This window comes from Pezoporus occidentalis, unplaced genomic scaffold (assembly GCF_034315485.1).
Source record: "Pezoporus occidentalis ecotype Australia unplaced genomic scaffold, CSIRO_AGI_Poc_V1 ctg81, whole genome shotgun sequence".
NCBI classification, from domain to species: Eukaryota; Metazoa; Chordata; class Aves; order Psittaciformes; family Psittacidae; genus Pezoporus; species Pezoporus occidentalis.
This window is the reverse complement of record NW_026916170.1, coordinates 3,006,133-3,028,480: the sequence shown is the minus strand read 5'-3', so window position 1 is coordinate 3,028,480 and position 22,348 is coordinate 3,006,133. Positions and strand designations below refer to the sequence as shown.

The 22,348-nt window shown below is 41.0% G+C and overlaps 1 protein-coding gene across 4 annotated transcripts in view; it reads right to left on the bottom strand.

Moving 5' to 3' along the window:
* Nucleotides 1-20,154, bottom strand: part of SHROOM2 (shroom family member 2) — a 134,754-nt gene extending 114,600 nt beyond the window's left edge. For all 4 annotated transcript variants that reach the window (XM_062603689.1, XM_062603684.1, XM_062603685.1 and 1 more), the window contains exon 1: nt 19,794-20,154. In XM_062603689.1, coding sequence (XP_062459673.1) covers nt 19,794-20,012 — 219 coding nt within the window. In that variant the 5' untranslated portion in view covers nt 20,013-20,154. The remainder of the gene's footprint in view (nt 1-19,793) is intronic.
* Nucleotides 20,155-22,348: the final 2,194 nt, after the last annotated feature.

The following is a 22,348-nucleotide window of genomic DNA, read 5'->3' as shown; positions in this document are numbered from 1 at the left end:
AGCTACCATAAAATGTACGATGTTAGCAAGCCCAGACTAAATAATTTACTGTTTGGTTTTAAAGTAACAATACTGTCAACAATTACAGGTAAGGCATTTTTAGAAAGAGGTGCAAGGTCACAATGTCACTAAGCAACGTTACAGTCAGGAATAGCAGATGTTGTTTGCAACAGTAAACAGGTTTTTGAGAACAGCACTGGAAGACTGCATCCATAAAACTGACATAGGTTGGCTATCTCAAATGTAGAAGCTACAAAAAGCAGAGCTCTGACTCTGAAAACAGGGACAAATACATTAAATAACAAAGGAAAATAACTGAAGTCAATATATTTATTCTATAAAAATCCTTAAACTGTACAGTACGATTTAGTATATAGGATTCATGGCAACATTTTATGTGGAGGAATAAGACTAATTTAAGCATACTTAAATATCAAAAAGAAGCTTTTGAAAAATGCAGTGAATTGATACAAGTCTGTGTTGCCATTTATTAGATTTATAAAAAAGAAAATGCTACAGACTGGAAAGCACAGCTAGCTTATCAGGCTCTCTGGTTTGGGCTGGACAGTAGACGAGATGAATCACTATTCTGTCAGTGCATACTGACAGGCTCATCACATATAGATTCACCAGTGCCAACAGTTACCATTTATGAAAGAAAAGGTCTTCAGCTGAGAATTTTCAAGCTTCATGAGGAAACTGTAATTCCAATCCCTAAATAAAGGTGACAAATACTCAGTTTTTACAAAAACTCAGAATACCAAGGCCAAGTTGTGATCAACCAAAATTAGTCCAGTCACATTAACTTACAACTAAATAGAAATAGTTGAAGTTAAGTTTTCTTCTTCCTTGCAGTGACTCCACAAATAAATACACAAATAAAATAAACAGGAATCTTTCAAGGCAACATAACTTCAATTGAAATTACTGGTCTCCTAAGTTTTCCAGAGCTACCCTGTAGCTATTTTTTTTTCTCTGTAGACCAGCAGGATATATTCTCTTAGCACTGAGAATACCAGTTCTCCCTAAATACATGAAATCTAAAATGTGACACAAATTAGAAGGCTGCTCTCTGAGAATACACAGAAATGTTTCTGCCATTAAACATAAACTGCAGAAAATCAGGAAAGATGTCTAGCCATTGATGGAAATCTTTGGCAAGACCAAGATGTTTTCCTCATCATTGGGGATGCCCAATATAACATTACAGTTCACGACCTTCAAGTTAAGAACTTACGTTTGCAAATGCATTAGCCACATTTATTTCCCACAGGCCTTTCCTTTTGCAAATGCATTAGCCACATTTATTTCCCACAGGCCTTTCCTTCTGAAACTACAAAGCAACCAGAAACTTGATATATCTCCCACACTCAAGGAGTCATAAAGCTGACTCCAGCCAGTTTATGATAGAGCAACAGTACATTAGTATGACACAGGGTCGCTTAGGAAGTTTTCCTTGTGAGAATTACAAGCACAAAACTGATACAGCCAGAGAGAGAACCACAAGTTGCTGCTATTGTGTTCTTGCGTAATTACCACTAGTGCTACTGCACACCTCTCAGGTCTCCACCCCCAGGTAAATCATGGGATTGTCTTAAAGCGTGGCACACAAATGCCACAGCTGTGTGCTGATCATTTCCAAAAGGAAAGCACAAAGCTTTCACCTTTAAGAAATTCCATATTTGTAGAATTTCACTAAGTTTGCTAATGTATTCTTCAGGCAGCTTCCAGCATGTTGTTGGTCTGGCAGACAAGCAGATTCCTCTTGAAGAGGAATCTGAAAGGAGACCAGAACTGGAGTTTTCTTGTTACCAGTGGCAGTGGTACAGCCAAGACTCAAACTGAAGAAATTTACACTTACTTCCACGTTCAAAACTTGCTAAGGGAACAAAGCACTTCATGCACTTCTTTAATTTTCAATGTGAAGCCTACAGAGTATATTGCTTAAACCAAGCCAAAGTGGACCTTATGCTTTAATCCTTCTGTGGCTTTTTATGATCCACATGGGCTATCCAAAAAAGTGGAAGGGCTACATCCTGCTCTGCTAAACAGAAGTAAACTTCACATCACCAGAGAACATGTGGTGTGTCCACACATTTTCCAGCTAGACCACCATCTGTCAGAACTTCATGCATTATGCTGTATGGTTAACTTGTGTGCTTGGTATTTCTTGGGAAAACAGGGAGTCACTACTAGCAGATATAGTCACCAGCTGCAAAATGCTGTAAGTCATTGCAGAAGGGTTCAAACTGGTAATCAAGTCTGACACACCATTACCATCTTCAACGCAGCTCTCAAAGGTGGATCAACACTAGCAGACTAATGAGTGTTATGTCACAGATTGCTTCCACACATTTCTGCCCATTTTGCTTAAGTGATCATAGCCATCAAGTCTTACAAAAGTGATTACTCTGTCCATCAATATTAAGAAGTAGTTGGCTCTAGAGGTATTTTCCACTCAGAATATATGCTGCTGGCAGCAAAGACAGGCAATACTTGTCATTAAGTGCTCATGAACCAGAAGAACTAGATCTAGTTTTCAAAATAAAAGAACAAGATTGTCTGTTGGTTCTCTACAATCCCCTAAGCAGCATTTGCTCATCTTACCCTTAACCAATACCCAGTATGTTACTGCACTGATATAGTCCCATTCAAAAACTTCTTTCTACAGCCATGTCACCACTTGCAGTATCTTCCTTGAAATGTCTGCCAACATGCTTCAAGGAATGAGATAAAACTGCTCTACAGCTGAAAAAAATCCTGGTGGCAATTCAACCTGTACAAGCTCATTCTTACGCACACTGTTGTTTTGTTTTCCATATGCAATGCTATTTCAATTTTTTTCCAAGGAACACAAGCAGATAAATCTGTAACAATGGCACAGGAAAAGTCCTGATTTCTCAGACAGACAAAGGGAGATTTTGTTTGGCTCAACATCCAGCAAAAAAAGCCCCTCTAAACCAACCAAACAACTCGGCATCTTCTTATTATCTGTTTTTCAAAGGGAATTTATCATCCTTATTAGATAACTAATTTTTTAGGATCTGGAAATAATCTGAATTCAAAACCAGAAATAAAATGTGTGACATATATGAACAAGTGTATGTGCACCAACAGAATTCCACAAAACTACAGGCCTCCATTTATGTGGAGAGTATCTTAGAAGAAAAAGTAACCGAGATTTGCTATGCCTTAGTACCAAAGAACTTTTACCATGTTCCTAACTAGTGCACATCACCTTTTGCTTTTTGTTAAAAACAGGTTATAATTCAGATGTATTTACACATCCTTAGGGACAGTGCTCCAAACTAAGAGAAGGAATTAAAACCACTGTGCAAGTAATGACTAAAGGAGGGAACCCAAATTAAGGAAAGAAATACAATTTTGATTTTAACCCTAAATATTTTAAGGGGCTTACTTTCACTGCTGGATGGGCCCCCTGAAAAGAGAATGAGCAGATTTAATGATTTTCTACCCCTCAGAGAAAAAACTACAAAGAAAGCTTTACCTCCAAACACTAATATGACACTAAACATAAAGTCAGGAATCACTGACAAGAGTAGGAAATAATACAAGATATAGAAACATTAAAGATATGACATTAAGTAGAATCATTTAACAATAATTTATATCTAATTAAACTCAGTGATTTAAAAAAGAAAACTACTTAAGAAATTGTTGTCCTTTAAAAGGAGAAAGCAGGGATAAAATATAAGGACTGACTGAAGAAATTCCAACACTACCCAGTCTATTCTCAAAAGTCATCTGGAGTTTAACTGATAAAGGAAAATACTGTACTATTTCAAAGTAACACCTGATCTCATATCTTATATAAACAATCTTATGATCATGGAAAAACAGGGATTCAAAGCTGTGTTTAACTACCAACAAAGCCACATATTTTCATTTGAGTATCCTGCAAACACAATGCAATACAAAACAAACTCCATTTCTTCCTGTACTTAACCTGAATGATATCAGTCAAAAGTTTCACTGTTCAGTTCCTCTGGAACTAATTTACAGCTTTATAGACTACAGATCCTACAATTTGCTAGCATTTACTCTGCCACCATGTAACTCAAAGCTTTTTGGTTTGGAATCCCTATGTCCATTTCTGTTTCTTTGGTAACTAAATACTTGTGAATGGCCAAAATACTAAAAGGGTCTATCAGTTCACAATCTGAATTTATTTCTGATCTGCTTGCCTCCAGGTACATTGATACTGAGCCAAATAACTTGTTTTAGATTAAGCAAGTATCTTTCAAAAAATGAAACACGAAACCAAAACACCAGAAAGCAACAGAAAACATTAAGCAATGTCTTGGAACTTTACTCTTAAGGTTAGAATACCTATTGAATTTCCTACCTTCAATATCCTCAAGTAAAATACATTTTGTCACCTTTTAAGTATGTCACTTCCCAGCACTTTAATGGATCTTCAACACCTTCTTTATAAACTGGAAGCCTGTGTAAATTGTGCACCAGATTAAAACCCCACCTATTCACGGGACCTACACCCCTGTCTTTAACACTCAAGACCCCACACTTGCCCTTTTTTGTAATGCCACTGCATCTTAAACTCCACATGGTTGCCTATCCAAAATCTTAAAACTCTTCTTCTCTTCCAAGAGAGTCCCCATCCCATGTGCACAACTGCGTTACAATGAGAAGGCTTCCACAGAGATACAGCTTATAGAGTTTTTAACTAGAGTCCTTTGAGATTGAGATCTAGCATTCAGTAACTAAAATTAAATCTTTAAGTTCATAAGCTTTAATGATAGATCTTGAAACTACAGAATAAACTGGAATCCATCACCAGCATTTTGGTCAGCTAAGGAAATCAATCTGTGAATGTAAATCAGGTAAGAACAAAATGCATTTGAAACTGTCACCTTTTTTTACTGGGGGGAGGGGGGGGTGGGGGGTGTCTTAAAAAAAAAAAAAAAAGCCAAACAGAAAAACAATCAAAAATAATGTACTGAAGATCATAAGGTGCTCCTGCTTTCCTCCCAAAATTGCAAGCTTTGAATAATACATGATCAAGAATGGAAAATTCATTTTCTGTCACTGTATATTAAATCTAGCTCTGCTTTTTAGAATGTATTAACTACTACATCATTCTCCTTATGCCTCAACTCACAGCTAATCAGAAAGGGAAATATCTCTCAGAATATCACAGAAAGAAGACACATTCTTCTGATGCTTTGCTACAATTCAATGATCACCTGGACAGCTATCATCAACCACCATAAAATATCCACTAACCCTGCTAGACACTCTTCAAAAACTAATGCTGGATGAGACATCTTAGCTGCACGAGTCACACAGGCAGAGGGAAAACAATGTGCTCTGTTCCACACCACTACTCGCAGGATACTTTTTCAGGTCACAGTCTGCAACGAGTACTCTGCTTTAATTCAAAAAGCAGACTGGTTACCTTCAAATACAACTACAAAAGACATAAAAATCACTGTTCTTCTACAAGCTCCCAGTTTCCTCTTCATTGTATCATAAATTTCAATACAAACAAGTGCTGACATCTTTTTGCTGCTCTCATTTCCATATTATACCTTTCTAATAAAGTAGCGCCTAAGCCATGGTTGGACAAAAATCAGCTTATGTCCTCATCTTACTCTAAGATCCATTCTGGTAATTAATCACAGGTGCTATCAGCCACTTCACTACTCAGAGTTTACTGATGCTTCCCAACATAAGATAGATTTTCTTTCAGTGGTTGATGAATTTGCCATATTTCAATTATTTTGGCAGAAACTTTCGACTGTGCATGCCAGCCTCAAACCTTCAATTTTCTTAAATTTAAACCAAGATGGTTCATCCAGTTCCAAGAAACAAATGAAAAAATAAAAGGAAATAAATATGTTGAAAAGCAAAACCATAACTTGAAACACTCTAATGACACCCTCTTCGGTAAAAGGAGTAATCTGACAGCATCCAGGATGCGCATATGGTTGCCTACATACATATATGCCTTCTATTGCTTGAGTTAAACACCTTTGAAAGCATCCAACTATTAGAAGTCTCTATCAACTACAAGTCCTGTGTGGAAATCCTTCATCCTAAACATTTTGTAGGGTTGGAGCTAAGCAAAGAGGTGCCAAAGAAAAGGGAAGGAGGCCATATAAGCAAAACTGCCTGTGACAAAGAAAAGGCAAAACAAGATTTGGAGCTAGGGATAGAAAGAGTAGACTAAGAGAAACCAGTAAAGAAAGATTTTTGTCTGTTGAATTGAATCTGGAACCACTCAGATGAGGAAAATGATAAGGGATAAAGACTTGTAGGTAAGAAAGAAGTACAACTGAATCAGATTAAAGGAAATTCAGAACAGGCTGGGACCAAGTACTGGAAAGAAAAGGCAACTAAAATACACTCTCTCCAGAACCTGGAGACCAAGTTCTCAAATCCAAACATACCTCTGGCAGCAGCAAACCTAAACCTGGTGGGCAAGGTACCCCAATCACCTCCTAGTGTTGGCTCCCACAAGAAACAACCACCTATTGTTGCTCCTGATAGTCTAAGATGCCACATTTCCTTTGTCTTCTCTAAAAAAAGTAAAAGCAAACAAACATGAAACCTATTACAAAAATAAACAATATAAAATTTACAGAGCAAACAACTCTTTAGAGTGATTTAAGACTTCTGTAATTCAAAGTTATATATACAACCCTAGGCCACATTCCTTACAACAACATATGATAACATGCCAAATTTTATGGCCAAATAGTATGCTTTCTCCTTCCTCTCATGGATTTACTGCAAATGAGTTACTGTTCACTGCCTAAAGTTTGACTGGGGGGCTACTTTTCAGGACATGAACTGCCAATTGTGTTTTAGAAGGTGGAAGCCAGTCTTGTTATTAACAGAGTCAAACACATCCATGATGAATTTTCTTTTAGACATTTTGTAACGGTCTAGATCTAAATGCAACTTTCCAGTGACCAAGTCGTGTAATCAGAACTGGAACTGTTACAAAAAAAAAGTTAGAAATATAAAAGAAAACTTTTCAGTCCAAAGTTCAAACTCATTTTAAAAGAGTTATAATCCCTAGCAGTATGTTATTATAAGGTATACAACTGATTTTTTATTTCACATCAAAACAAGCTGCACATAAGTCTTCACAGAAACTTCCCCCAAGACTACTCGAAGAAAAGAAAACCTGGCCATAACAAACTGCAGCCAGCATCAATCAAATATCCCAGAAAATTCCAAACCTTTAAAAAAAAGAGGTAGCTACAACAGATGCAGACCTAGTTGTGAGATGGCATGACTTAAGTGTTGATTTAGTGAACATGCTCTCCTAGATATTCAAATATGAAGTATTTATTTGGTACCAAAACAATAAAACAAGTAAAACTGTTTTCTTTTTACTCTGATCTTAATAAGCTATGTCCGTTTTGTCCTCAAAGGAGAGATGGATGCATTTTTTTGAAATCACAAGATGAAGAAACAGTACAGGTCTGGATTCAAACTACTCAGTAATGAAAATTCAGAAGTCATAAATGCTGATCTCCTATTTTCTAAGATGATCTCCATACTTCAAATTAATTCTCACTGAAAGTCAGGCAGACTACAGCCTGTAATTCACCGTGGGATGTGTGACTATTACCATGATGTTGCCACTCCCTGCTGCTCATTTCCACTCCCTCTAATCAGCTAATTAAATTAGTCATGCAACATTTTCCCAGTCAGCTTTCAGCAAAATAAACTAGATTGCTGCAAACCAGTGTCTGCAGCACCAGATTAAGGATAGAGAGTCTTATGCTAGCCCAATACCCTTAGGTCGAAACATGGGGTGAATGTACCAATCATTGATACAATACATTGGAGCAAACAGTAGCCTCAATTATTGCTGGGGATGCGCAGATGAAAGTGAATTTTTAGGTCTGCCTGCAATTACATGAAAACATATATGCACTGCCTTCATTCTGCTGAAACTTGTGTTCTACGTTATCACCTTAGACAATGATGAACCGTAAATTCATCATTCTTCAATCCACTGAGACAGTGTCTATCTTTGAAGGAGCTGCAAGAATGGCACAGTCATCAGAAAGTGAAGGAAATTCAACTAGTCAGCACCGATGTGTACTTTGGCTACAAAAATATATTTCCTTATGAAGCTTTATTGCTAACAAATGTTCCAAATCTCACAGATTCAAACGTCTGCTTGACCTTTCATATAAGAAGGCCACATTACGACAGCATCCCTACTCAGGTGCTGACAGCTTGTCTCACTCCTTTCATCTCTTCTACTTTCCTGAGCCTCTGAGACAAACTGCGCATTTTGGGTAGGTAGGGGGGTTAATCTTCTAATTAAATTACAAGTTTATACTAATTGTACATTAATGTATACTTTGATACATCATTTATGACAAACACTGGAGACACTGGAAAACAATGCTTTGTGCCTGTGTAAAAAAAGAGTCTGCTCCCAAGAGAATCACACAACTACTTGTACTCATTGGGTTTCCATATATTTTTGGGTTCTGGGTTTTACTAGAAAGACCATAAAGTTTATAATGTTTCAGCACTTCCATGTCAGGTCTGTTTCATAAGAAACAGGCGTCTGTGAAGTAGGGAAATATTCTTAGTCCTATTCAACAGCAGACACCGAGGCAAAGATGCCATACAACTCAGTGCAACAACAGACTTGCGGCAAAAGAGGCAATTAATAAATCTCCTAATTTTCAATTCACCAACATTTCCAGTTCCTTTCTTCTCACAGGGCTCTGTGTTGAAGCTTTGCAAACTTTGACTCAACACTGATTTCATGGAACCAAACCCCCGAAGTGCCACATGCCTCTCCCCTCTCACGTTTTAACCACCTTCGCTTCTGACATAACAGGTCACCAGCTACAATATTTTTTAAGATGACAATTCCTTTAATCAGCCAGAAGAAATTCAGTTAAGCAACAGAAGGCTTGCCTTACACTCCTCCCTAAAATCAGATTGTGCAATCACAGAAACTCTTCAGGTTTCCAAGGTGTCGGGAAAGGCACAGCCCTCCTCCCTGCTCTTGAGAGCAATCTCCCCCAGCAGTCAGGAAAAACATCAAGTTCCCAGAAGGTAAAGACTGCAGAAAAAAAGTTTATTTTGCTAACAGATGATTGTAGCTTAAGTTTTACAAGCAGGAGAGCAAATTGTTGGGGTTTACCTTTTACAGAACAGGGGAAAAGAATAGGAAATACAAATATTCTTGCACATACTAAGAATACATAGTTTAAAAGGAAAAAAAAAAACAACAAACCTTAAAGTTCTGCCCTGCAAATTATTTGGAAACTAGAAAAAACGTTACGGCATTAGACCTGCATTTAAGAGCATCCAGTATTATATAACACCTTCCAGCCTCAGAAGAAGACACTGCTTTTTGATTTCGCAGAAGCCCTTATATTTAGAACTAAAGGCATTTCACCAAAATAGTCATGTAAGAAACAGATTACAGATCGTTTATAAAAGCTGATTTTTCAAGGCCAGGCTGGACAGAGCCCTGGGCAACATGGTCTAAAGCGAGACATCCCTGCCCATGGCCAAGGGGTCGGAACTAGATAATCTTAAGGTCCTTTCCAAACCGAACTATTCTATGATTTTTGAAAGTTTACATTTCTCTTACATCTTGCCTTGACTATTCTAAACATTAGTTATATTTAACAAATCCATAAAGCTTCAAGTGTTCCCTGTTATAATCTTTCCACATACAAACACCAAAAAAATCACTATGTCAACACAGTACGTTAGCATCATTCTTTCATTTAAATGGCTGGGAAACGGCACTTTGCTATCCCATAAAAAGAACAACTGCAAATGCCTCTAATGAAAATCTAACATTCTCCTTTCTTCTGGATCAACAATGTATGCATCTGTAGAGGAAAGAAAGCAATTTACAATAGTGTAATGATATCATTATCCAGAATCAAATACTCTCCAAGAGTTGAAGAATTCTTTACATCAGATATCGGCCAGCTAGCCACCCACAAACTCATGTTTGCATCTAATTTGTTTAAGAAAATTAACACAGTGATGACTAACCGATACTGTGTAGGAAGCATTTCAGTTCCTCTGCCATGAAATCATGTTTCTATGATACTATCCTAAAGTATCACAGAATTACACTTAAAAAAATATATATCTTCCAAATATTGTTACCCCCCAACAGTATTTTTGTATAGTATCCATCACACTATCACAGATTTATTTCCTAAAGAATGATGAACAGTTTATGTATATTTGGGAAACTGGGAGATACTGCTTTGTTTCATAGTTTACATTGGAAGCTTTCAACGCAAGTGTACAACAAAGTATGTTTTATCTCAAGAGACAGAAAAAATCCAAAATAATCTGATTCTATGGCTTTGTGGAGGGATTTTGAGAATAATCATCTATTTTACTGAAGAGGAACAGTACTGAAAGCTGCAATTCCGAGTACAGTGTAGGTACCTGTACTTTTGAACAAATTTATTGTACTCTCATGGCTCCCAGATCTCTTCCTACTTCAGCTATACAGACTTGATGGCAAGTATTCAGAAAGAATATAATAAAAAGACTGAGGATGAAGAACTTGTTATTCTAAACTTAAAGTGTCTGGCCAGTTTAAAAGGTTCTAGATTCTGTTTCAAGTATGTTTCACCAACACTTGGGTCTTTTTCCAATTAAGAGAAAAAGCCCAACTGTGAATGAAGTTCATGCTTTTCCATTTAAAAAAGCTCTGAATTAGTTACATCAGGTTACGCTACAACACCACCAAACTTCACATGTCAGCAAGAGCATTATTACAATCTCTGCCAAACTGTTTAGAAATAACTAGTTATTAACAGAACATTAAATGCCCTGTTATAGATGACAAGCACACAGCAAAGAACTATACTACTGTGAGGACAGATATGGTCTAGATCTCAGAATCATGACTGACAGAGCAGCTAAAAACCTGGAGCAAAGAAAGCATCCAATAAGGCCATCTTCAGTCACAGTAACAAGAGGGGTCTCAACCATGATCCATCTTCCTTCTAAAAGGTCATTCATCTAGAAGAAAGACCACAAGAACAGACGAAATTGCACTATTACTATCCAAAGGGATACAGCCTCTCAAGCACTGCAGCAGAGGTCCGACATATTCCCTATTTCCAACTTTCAGTCACTGAAAGTATTCTCTGTTCTTTGTACCAACCTCGGCCTACAAGCCACTCCACATCCTTCAGAAACCTCCTTAGTAACTACAATTCTTTAGAAACTCAGTATTCAAAAAATTTGACAACGTATTTCCTAATTTATCAGAGTTGAAGAATGTGAATAAATAAGTAGAAGAATTCAAATATTCCAGAGAATCTAGTAATGTGGAAATTAAGAGAGATTTAAAAGGGGTGAGAGCAAGGCAGGCAGCAGAGGGGGAAGCTCCCTTTATATGTGGGGTTAGTCAAGAGAAGTATAAGAACATAGGAAGTGAAGCCTTCTCCTCAGTGCCAATGCGACTCTGACTTTGCCTGAATAGTTTAAAGCTGTCAGTTCATTTTACGGTTTCATCAGGGTTCAGAACTCTAAAATAACCACCTCTTTTCTATCATCATACACTTTACTCCATCTGTTTCTACTTTAAGAGCCAACCCAAGAATTGTGTACCTGACAAAAGCTATTTAGTCTCTCAAAGCAGCAATTTGCTGCGTTTCCAACATTTACCAAACAGTCAGCTCTGCCTTGGGGAGTTTAGCACTCCACAATGGGCCTCAGGTACACACAAAGGCCACTAAAAAGATGCCCCAATAACTTGTTACATTGCAGAAGCCATTCTAGTACCTTCATGACCTGACCTGTGCTTACCAAGAATGCCATGAATTAATTAGAGACTTAAGAGTAATACTGTATTAATTCACAGGGAGAAGGAAGTTCTGTAACTTCACACTGTCCTCTCCTTGGTAGCTTATGATTCTCCCCCGATTAGCTCAACTAATCAAACTGAAAAGTGACGATCTTGTGATGTTCAGAAACAAAGCAGAAACAGAGAAGAAATTTCCAACAGTTTTAGGTATAGTCAAACATGTTGCAAATAAACAGACAATCTTGATCGAGTATATTTCATTTACTACAGATACCTACACAGGAACCTAAGTAGGTGTTGAGGAACCATGGGTTTCCTCAGCTTCTCACACAGTTGATGGCAAATTGCAGGCACCTTCAGAAAGCAATTCAGAGTACTCAAGTCATGTCTAATTAAAACACTCTAAATCACTTTCCAAAACCATCTATTAACATCTAGCTTAAGTCTGTGTGAACACCACCCAAACTCGCTTGGCAAAGTTTGTATGAAGGATACAAACACATTCTACAAGTGCATCCAAAACAGGTTACAGTCAAGATTTTGTAGATGTTTCCTACCACTGAATGAATGCACTTAAACAAAAAGCATTCAGTTATCCATTCCATAAACCTTACATTCCATCTTGCTTGTATAACACTGTATCTGTGAAGTTACAAGTAGGCAAAAAATATAAACTCCTTAAAATTCACCACCAGAGTGGCAATAATATTCTTGGCGGGGGAGAGGATGGGAATAGCACCTTTAAGAAACTGAAAACACTGTTTTATGTGGAATTAGAAAGCTTCCAAATTTGTTTATCATCTTAAAGATAAGCAAAAATACAAGGAAAAAGAACACACAACCACCAAAAAAAAACCAAACCCCAGAAGGACATTAAGTTTTACAGAGATACTTTAGTATTTTCCTTTATACATATATATGTATATTAAAATAACCAAACAAAACCAAAAACCAAACCAAACTTCAATTAACATTATACCAAATAGGCTCAAAATAAAGACCACAGAAAGCAAACCTGCATAGATGAAACAGGTGAAATCTCAACATAACAGTGTCAATTTTCACTTTACCTTTCAGGGAAATGGTTCATGAACTATTATCTCTTAATTGTACAGCAAGTAAAAAGTTCTGCTTAATGGCTGGGACTCATTTCAAACTTCTCTAATAAAGTGACCCACAAAACTAGACACATACTAGGTATTCTCTGTATAGATTACAAGTGCATAGGAAGACAAATGGCTGTCCTCAAGGAGAAGAAGCTGACAAGTGATGTAATATTGGCTTGGTTACTACCACACACTTGTTTAATCTATTCATGACCAGGTTTCATTTCCCATTTACCTTGCTCTTTCCACACTCCCATACTTTAAATATTCATTAAGTGTGAGAACACACAACGAATAAAGTTTGGCAGGAAAAAAATATATATAGTCTAATGCACAGTCTGTTGAGTAAAGCATATGTAGCATATGCACAAACACCACACAAACCCACACAGTTTTTTTCTTCTTTAAAAAAAACAAAACAACAGCAAACAAAACAAAACAAAAAAAAACACAACAACATAAGCATGACAGATAACTAGGTAATAAATAGTGTTACTGGCAATCTTCTGGCAACAGCAAGCAATAATTAGAGGTCTCTTGCTGGTCTTCTATGCTAATGCCTGTGGTAGCATTCAAAATTCATACTGAAAAGTAGCAAGACACTAACAATGAGAAGTTTAAATTTTCCTTTATATAGACTAAATTACTAAACATTCAAACATGCAATCTCACGGTCTAACTCCTACTGTAGTAACTATTCCCACAATACACATCAATTCCTCTGCCAGACTGCACACATGAATGTTTTTGTTTGCGTTTTGAACTAAAGAAAATCATGAAGATTTGACAGTTTTTGCCTCAATAGGTGGAAGGGGGAAATGCAGGGGAGAGAAAACCAAGCAAATTGGAAGCAGACAGCATTTCCCAAAGTCAGAAGTTAGGTTGTTGTGAGGAGGTTTCTTAGTTCTGGTTTTAAACACAGCATTCTAACTCCTCCAGAGGATTTTTGTCCTGAAATGCAGTGTGAAATGCACAAAGAAAACTGCAGTTTCAGGACTGCAAGTGCACGCACCCCAATTTCTCAAATCATACCCTCCCACTGTTGACTCCTAAGCATGTAACTCAACTGACTTGAAACTTCTCAAGTCACAAGTCTTCTAATTCATCCTTTCACTTCAACTCCCTACACAGTTTGTAGATCACGTGTAACAACATCCAATATAGCTTTAAAATGCAATTTCCAGTACTGGTGCCATTTCAACTGTTAATGTTCTAGCCGGGAAAAAAAAAAAACAAACCAAAAACCAACAAAACCAAAACAACCCAAAATCAACCTCTCAAACTTCAGACTTCCACAGCCATTTACACCATCTACAACCATTTACTGGTTCCATTCTGCCAGTAAATTATCAGTCATAATAAAGAACTCATTCAACAGCCATTAAAAGTGCTAAAATTGAGAGCATTCCTTCATCATTCAGCTTACCAAAGCAAAAAAGCAGTAACATCTTCTTGCATCAAAGCAAACCAACTCCTTTCTTCCAGTAATAGAGACTTTGGATCCAGCAACTACACACAAAGGCAAACAGCACTCAAAACCATTTCTATAGCACTGAAAAAAAAACAACTTTTAACATATCTGACAAAGATAAATAGCTACATGACACTATTTAGTCCTAAAATATTCATTCAAATATGTAAGCATTTCTTAAAATTTCTCAGCTATCAAATTTAACAGCACAAAGGTCTAACTCGGACCAATCTTTCCAAAAGAATAAATCCCTCTTGTAAATTAAGAAGCTGAATAAACGCTTCAAAGGAAATATAGAATGTGATTTGACACATTCTTTTAAAATTGCTGATTATGTGTTCAAATGATGGCTTACACTCAGTAATTCTGGTTGTTTCTGATGACCAAAAGAATATGGATAGAAAATAACAGAATGAATAGTCCTTCCTGTACTATCTTTCTAGAACTGAAGTGAATGAAATTCATCAGAACTACATGAGAATGTTTTCTCCGACACAGTACAACAGCTTCTAATAACCTAAAACTCAGCTGTTTACACGAATGTCTGCATTTATGTTGAAGTGGTCAGTAATTTGCCAAGTTTAAGAATTATTAATGCCTACAAGCATTGCAGCTCACCTCAAACACCTAACTTGAGGGAGGTGACTGGTGTTTATGTTTGAAAATGGTTTTCTTGATTGATTCATATACAGCACCATTAAAGTTTTTCCTTTCCCTCTAAATATTGTTGCAGCATAGAATTCCAAATAGTTGCTTTTACTTATATGTTTAAGGCTTTAAAGGATAAAGAATTACTTAAAACAATCATCACTTCACCTACTACTGAAATAATAAATTGATACAAACCCATGAAGAAGTCCTGCAGACAAGTACTACAAAAGCATTCTATTATACAATTTCAAAAACTATTATGTGATACAAGTTACAGTTCACACCTAACCATAGACAGAAGCACATTAGGAAAGCACAATAGAATAAAGAGAAATAAACAAATCTTTGGAGTCTGTCTGATACTGCTGCTTCTTGAAAGACAGCACCTCCACCTGGGGCATGAATTCAGGACTGATTCAGGAGACAAGAACTCTATCTACCAAATCAACAACATAACTTCTTGCAACAGTCCCAGTTTCACTTGGAAATCTTGCCGAAATACCAGCCAAGCCCAGCCTTGATTAGCCTGCAATGAGATCATAGCTTGAGAAGGTATGACTGTAAAGCTGATACTAAAGAGTTTATTTAAATGATGTATCAACTTTTCTTGCAATGCATAAACTACAGTGTTTTAATATTTATTGTAATAAGGATAATGTTGGCTGCAGAACAACCTCATAGTCTGAAGGATATTGTTAATACAGGACGTGAAATGACTTTCCATCCACCACCCCCAACCAATGCTGTGACTGACACTACAAGTTTGGCATTTCAGGTAAGAGTCATTTTAAAGTAAAAGTAATCAAGATAATGCAGCTATGGGAGATTTTCACAAGATTCACATTTGAGCACCTCAACTTTTCATTATTTCCAGTAAGATCTCCCCTCTTGAGAGTTTAAGAAGAAGTAAAAAAAAACCACCCCAACACAACAACTGAGGCTTGTGCGACTTCTCATTAAAGTTCTTGAAGTTGTCATTTCACCTTCTGTTGAAATACACGTTGCTATAAAAAGACAGTCCTTTCAAGATGTCAAATTAGGCAAGAACAAGCTGCCTGTAGGCAATTTTTTTGAATGTTATCATATACACATGCAGAGATCAGAAAAAATGTCAAGCATTTTTTTAAAGGGACATTATAAAAGTCATAGCAAGCTACACCACTAAAATACTTTTTTCCTTAAATATTAGCAACACCACATGCACATGGGTGAGGTGAGTTTTAGAAGACCAGCTACATTTAAAGATCGAGCAAGCTGTATCATGCACTGTTTTTCTCTGTACCTACTGCAGCAACAACAAAAAGAATAAGGAGGAAAACTCCAACAAAATACCAAAAAACACCCCAAACCCAAACCAGGAGCGTTGCACCTGGCAGGTGAACTCAATATTCTGCTTATTTGGTTCAGCACTGTTTCTCCAAAGAGAAATATTATTCTATACATAGAATAATACTACATTTCCATCACAGAACAAAATGCTATCATGAATCAGAGAAGCTTTCCCACTCAGCAAGGGCAGGGCCCATTACCAGGCACTAGCAGCAAGACTGTGGCTGACCTCTCTCCCAGGGCAAAGCACTTTCCCTACTGACATTAACCATAGAACAGTTTGGGTTGGAAGGGACCTTTAAAGGTTATCTAAGCCCAATCCTCCTGCAATACACAAGGACAGAATTCCAGTGGCTGAGCACACGCTCATCCCCCTGCTAAGGCTGGACACATTTTTCTCCTCTTTAACATTGCTTTCCCCTCCCTTATTATTGGTAGTTTGGTAGATCAAAGAATACTCTGTTTTAATTAACTAGATAGCCAGCTAATAAATCCCCAAATAGTGTTTTCAGCTCTTCTTGCCCTAGACTCTCACTACAATATTGGTAATAAAAATATTCCCTTCCTGTCAGCAAGTGAAATAGCCACACAACCAGGGAAACTACCACCACCCACGAGGTATGATACACAGAAATTGCTGAAAAATGAACATACACTTGCTCATTGTTTTTAAACAGTTTTTACAGTATTTTCTGGTGCTACTTTTCTGACAGTTATAATAGCTGTGCTACATATGCTAAGGAAAGCAGGATATATTTACACCAGAGACGCCCCAGCATTTACATAAAAGTGTAACTTTCTTCAAAGGTTGATCTTGCTTTTGAGACAGGAGACAGACAGAATTCTAGAAAACCCCCGTAAGCAGCTGCTAGCTGAGACTCCATTCACACCTTGCCACATTCCTCTCCTTAAAAAGCAGCAGTTGGTGTCATCCATCCTCATTTCCCCAGAGCCACCCTGGACCAGAGTGAGACAGGGCTTCATAGCCAGCTCACACGTAAGCACAGTTTGGATCCACAAAACCAATTTTTCCAAAGATATCCTGAAGGATTTGGGCAAGGTCTTCCTGCATCCCCCCCACTGACCAGCCACCAGCCAACTTGAGAAGGTATGGCACATACCAGACAAAGAAGTGCAGGTGAAGCAGCATCTTCTCATCCATGGCAGCCTGGCAATCCCCCGCATGCACGCAGGAAGGGGATAACTCAAGTTCAGCCAAGAAGAGACAAACTTTGCATCTCCCACTGCAAGGAGGGGCTGTTTTAAGCCCCACTACTAAACTATTCACCCCAGTAGCTTTCCACTGCTGTAAGTGGTACAGAAGAACACAAAACCCAACACCCACATGAGTGGGTCAAATCAAAAGGAAGGTTTTGCAGCTGAAGAACTGCAGCCCTGGGGACATGAGCTCCAGTCCCTGGTTTCAAAACTACTTCTGTACACTTGCATCCAACAGCAGCAAATGAAAACACCCCAAAATTTAGACCCAAGGATCCAGGTTGTCAGCACCAATGCATCTGGGTTTCTCTTCCACACAGCAGCACGGTTTCAGGAGGTATCAAGGCTATGTATGGTTCCACTTAACTATTCCTTGGCAACAAACCTAATTTACAGGGTTCCCATCCCCAGACACTTCTCTCCAGGTACCACAGCCACATCCTCATGCCACAAATCATAGAATCACAGAATAGTTAGGGTTAGAAAAAACCTTAAAAGATCATCTAGTTCCAACCCCCCTGCCATGGGCAGGGACACCTCACACTAAACCATGCCACCCAAGGCTCTGTCCAACCTGGCCTTGAACACCGTCAGGGATGGAGTATCCACAACTTCCCTGGGCAACCCGTTCCAGTGCCTCACCACCCTTAAAGAACTTCCTCCTTATAATCCAATCTAAACTTCCCCTGTTTAAGTTTTAACCCATTACCCCTTGTCCTATCACTACAGTCCTTAAATAATACTTCAGCTTCTTACTTAATACCTAGGTAACATTATGAATACGTATCACTTTAGATGCAGCACTTCTTTGCCATTTCCAGAAAGGGGGAATTATTTGATCTGGCTAGTACAGCTAGCATGCATAGTATGTAGCTCCTTTCTCCTTTCCTCAAATGCTCCCAGATTTGATATTGTGTAATTCAGGGCACTGGTAAGAAGCCAACAGGCAGGTAGTCATTTTTCAGTATGTACACCATCTGACGGTGACCACTGTTTCTTGAAAAGCAGGCAAGAGATCTAGGAAGATGGTTTCAAAAGTCCTAACTTGGTAAGTCCATAATGCAGATGTTTCAAGGGTGGGAGAAGGGAACCAACCAGACAACTCACAATGAGACAACTAAAAAGTAAGATTTGAAGAATTTCTGCCATGGATTAAACAGGACTTGTTGATCTCTGACACTCTCTGTGCACTTCTAAAATGGGAGCAGGCAGAATCCACAGGGCATGTAGACAAAAGCATGTATCTTTCCTACAGATCTTGAGCAAAATGTGCTTTGCCAGTGTGGATTTTTCTTTCCCCAACTACGTATGAATCTATTTTAAAGTGTTTTCACTGCACAACAAGAAAGCTGTCTTAACAGCAAAACCCAACAATTACTGGTTAAGTCAAAACACACCCAGATGAAAAACATTTTCTAGAAAACGTGATGTATGTCTTTAACTCTTGCCGGATACACTGAGATTAAAGTTGTGAGTATGCAAGGACATAGAAAACAGGTAATGAGAAAAAAAATACAAGGCAACCAAAAAGTGCCTGTGTACCCATGAGCCTCCTCCTCCTGCTCCCTCTTCGGAGCATGGATTCGGCCACTATCCGCACCACCTTTTGTTCAAAGAAGGAGGGAGATACAAAAGGTTATCCTAATTACTGTGAATTTGCAAGTGCAGAGGCACCTGACAAAACTCGGCCTCGGACCCGGGAGTTCTAACCTCCATACCCTGGAGCGCCAGGAGCACTGTGGGGAATGAAGGGCCCAGCACCGGGTTACGGGCTGCGCTGGAAACAGTGGGATCCCCTATAGCGCCCACAACGCCTGCACTAGGTTCTCAGCGGGGAACAAGAGCGACCAGAGGCAACAGGTCAGGGAGGGAGGCTGACTGTGCCCAACAACCTGTTGGCCTCAGACCTGCTCGGATGCGCCCCGGGCCGCGCGGCGAGTGCGGCAGCACCCTCGGGTCCCGTCTCCCCGGGCGCTAACGGCCGCCTTGGCCCCTCGGAGCGCCGCCGTGAGGGAGCCGGCCCGGCGGCACCTGCGCTGGGGCCGGCGGAACCGCGGCAACCGCCCCCCGGCCCGCGGTGTGCCCCGGGTTGCGGGCAGGCAGCGTGGCCGGGCCAAGCCCGCTGCCTCCGCTGGGCTGTCACCGCCAAAATGGAGCCGGCTGGACCCACCGCCCCGCCCCCCCCGGCGCCTCTCACCTTGGTGATGATGAGGGGCTCCCCGTGCTCCCGTCCGCCCTTCAGGGTGAAGCCCCAGGGAGCCCCGCCGGTCAGCTGCACCTCCACCAGCTTGTAGCCCTCCGCTGCGCGCTGCTCCACCATCACCACCACCGGCCCCGGTTCCACCAGCACGGTGCCGAGCCGCGGGTCGCCGCCAGCCAGCCGCTCCCGTCCGCTCCGCAGCCCCACGTCCTCCATGGAGCACCCGCGCCGCCAGCGGCGCCCGTCGTGCCCGGGGCTCTCCCGCCTCTGCCAGCCACTGCCCGGTGACCGCCAGCCGGCGGCAGCCCGCGGAGACACCTACCCGCCCCGCCGCACCGTCCAGCCCAGCCCCATCGGCAGTCAGAGGGCCGCTCCCGCCCCTCTCCTCCTCCTCCTCCTTCTCCACAGCCCGCGGTATTGCCTCACGCCCAGGCCAGAACCCGGCGGCGGCAGTGGCGGGGTGGGGGCAGCTCCAACTTGTGGCAACTTGGCGGCGGGGCAAACGCCGCTGAGCAACGCCGGACACCGGGCGGAGCGCAGCGAGGCAAGGAGCCCTCAACTCTCTCCTTCCCTCCTTCTCTCTCGCCCCAAAAAGAAGGCAAAACCCTCCTTCCCCCGCGGGCTTCCCCAGCGGGGGAGCCGTTGGCCCCTCCCCAAAAGCGGGCAGCCCCGCAGAGCGATCCCCCGGGTGAGAAGTTGGAGGAGGGGGAGAGGAGAGCAGCAGCGGGCCAGGCGCCAGACAAAGGCGGCGGCAAGAGGGCATGCAAGCCCCGAGTCACGCCGGGGCCGTGCCTCCCGGCCCCGCCACACGCAAGGGGCGGCCGCGTTTCTCCTTCACGCCCCGTCCCCAAACAAAAGCGGGGAGCAGGTGGAGAGCAGCTTCCCCGCTCCAGTCCTGCGGGGACTGTGGGGAGGGGGGATCGGGGGTAAGGGCAGCCGGCTGCTGCGGCCTGCCCTCGGCCAGGGACGCCCCGCCCTCGCGGTGCCAGGCGGCAACGGGCCGCGCCGCGCCGGCTGGGGAGTGGAGGAAAGGAGAGCGGAGGGACGGCCCATCCTGCCTCGCCACGGCGCTCGGAGAGGGCTGCCGGCAGGGGGAGGGTTAAAAGTGTTGGGGGCGCCGGAGGGAGGAAGCCGGGCAGCATGGAGGGAGGGCAGCTCAGGGGGGCAGCCGCAGCGGGGGCCGAGGGAGGCACTTCCCCCCCGGCCGCTGCCCCCGCCCCGTACTGTCTCCACCACCTGTGGGGCGGGAGGGGCCGTGCCCAGCCAGCCTTCCTCGCTGTCCCTCCGAGACCCTCTAGCGGCAGCCGGGGCCGAGGCGGGCTAGCTGAGCTGAGCAGAGCTGAGGCGAGGCCCGGGCCTCGGGAGCGCTGCGCCCGCCTTCGCTGCTGACCTAGGGTGGCAGGTCAGATTTCTGTATTTTGAATGACACCTTTCGGTTGCCTTTCCTCCTTTAATGTTACCAATGGAAAACTAATAGACCGCTCTATAAAGGTCCTCATACAATTAAGGTTGACAAGCCAAAGCAAGACAGGAATTTTCTTTTGTAAGATTGGACAAATTTCACGTCTTTTATATTCTCCTTCTCTGTGGGATTTGAAGCTTGTTCAGAACCCAGCTGGAGACTTGTACTTGTGCTCTTCTTAAAATATTGTGATAATTTTATTACTTGAATTTCTGCAGCTTCTGCCAGTCTTCATAATGTTTCAGATAAAGAGCAAAGGATTTAGTAAATGTATTCTAAAATACTACTTTTCATTTCTGTGATAAGAAAACCAATGGTGACTGTATTTGTCTAGCAAAAGCCTCAGTGACAAAATCCCTTACATCTTACACCTGTCAAATATTGTCTGACTATACAGAAGTTAGCAACGGAAGGTAGAAATACATCAGGGTGCCATATATGCACCATGAAGAAGGAAGTAACAGACTTTTTCACATGAAGGACTGAGAATGACACAGGTATGACCAATGTGGTGTAAGAAGGATACCTTTCTGTAATAACATGTGCCATTAACATTATCAAAGATACTTTGTAATGATACAGAAAAGTTGCCCAAATGCCTCTTTCTGCCATGCAAAAGGAGCTGTCGGACTTTATGAAGGCATAGCTCCCACAAACCCAGTTTGCAAGTCCCTGCTCTGTAGCAACATAAGCTTTCTGCAGTAAACCAGGCTCCTTCTACAGAGTTTCATCTGCTTCCCTACCTTGGTACTTGAAGCTTCATTAACAACTCCAAGTGAAATTTTCTTCTACAGAATTGACTCAGCCTTTATTCTTTCTGTTGCACAGGTCACATAGCTGTTCCCTGTTTAGTCACTGAGATTACCAAAACTCTGAATAAATGTCTTTATAGTAGGATTTTCTTCAAACAGTATCAGGCATGGTTTGCTCTTAAGGCACAGCCTGTTCTACCTTTGTGGCTAGACACATGTCTTTTCCTTAAGATACCCTGCATTGAATTGTGCAGGGTACCTGCAGGATGACTCTAGAACAGGATGTTTTACCGTCGGTCTTGAGAGCATTCGTTGTGCTGGACCCTGAATCCCAGCAG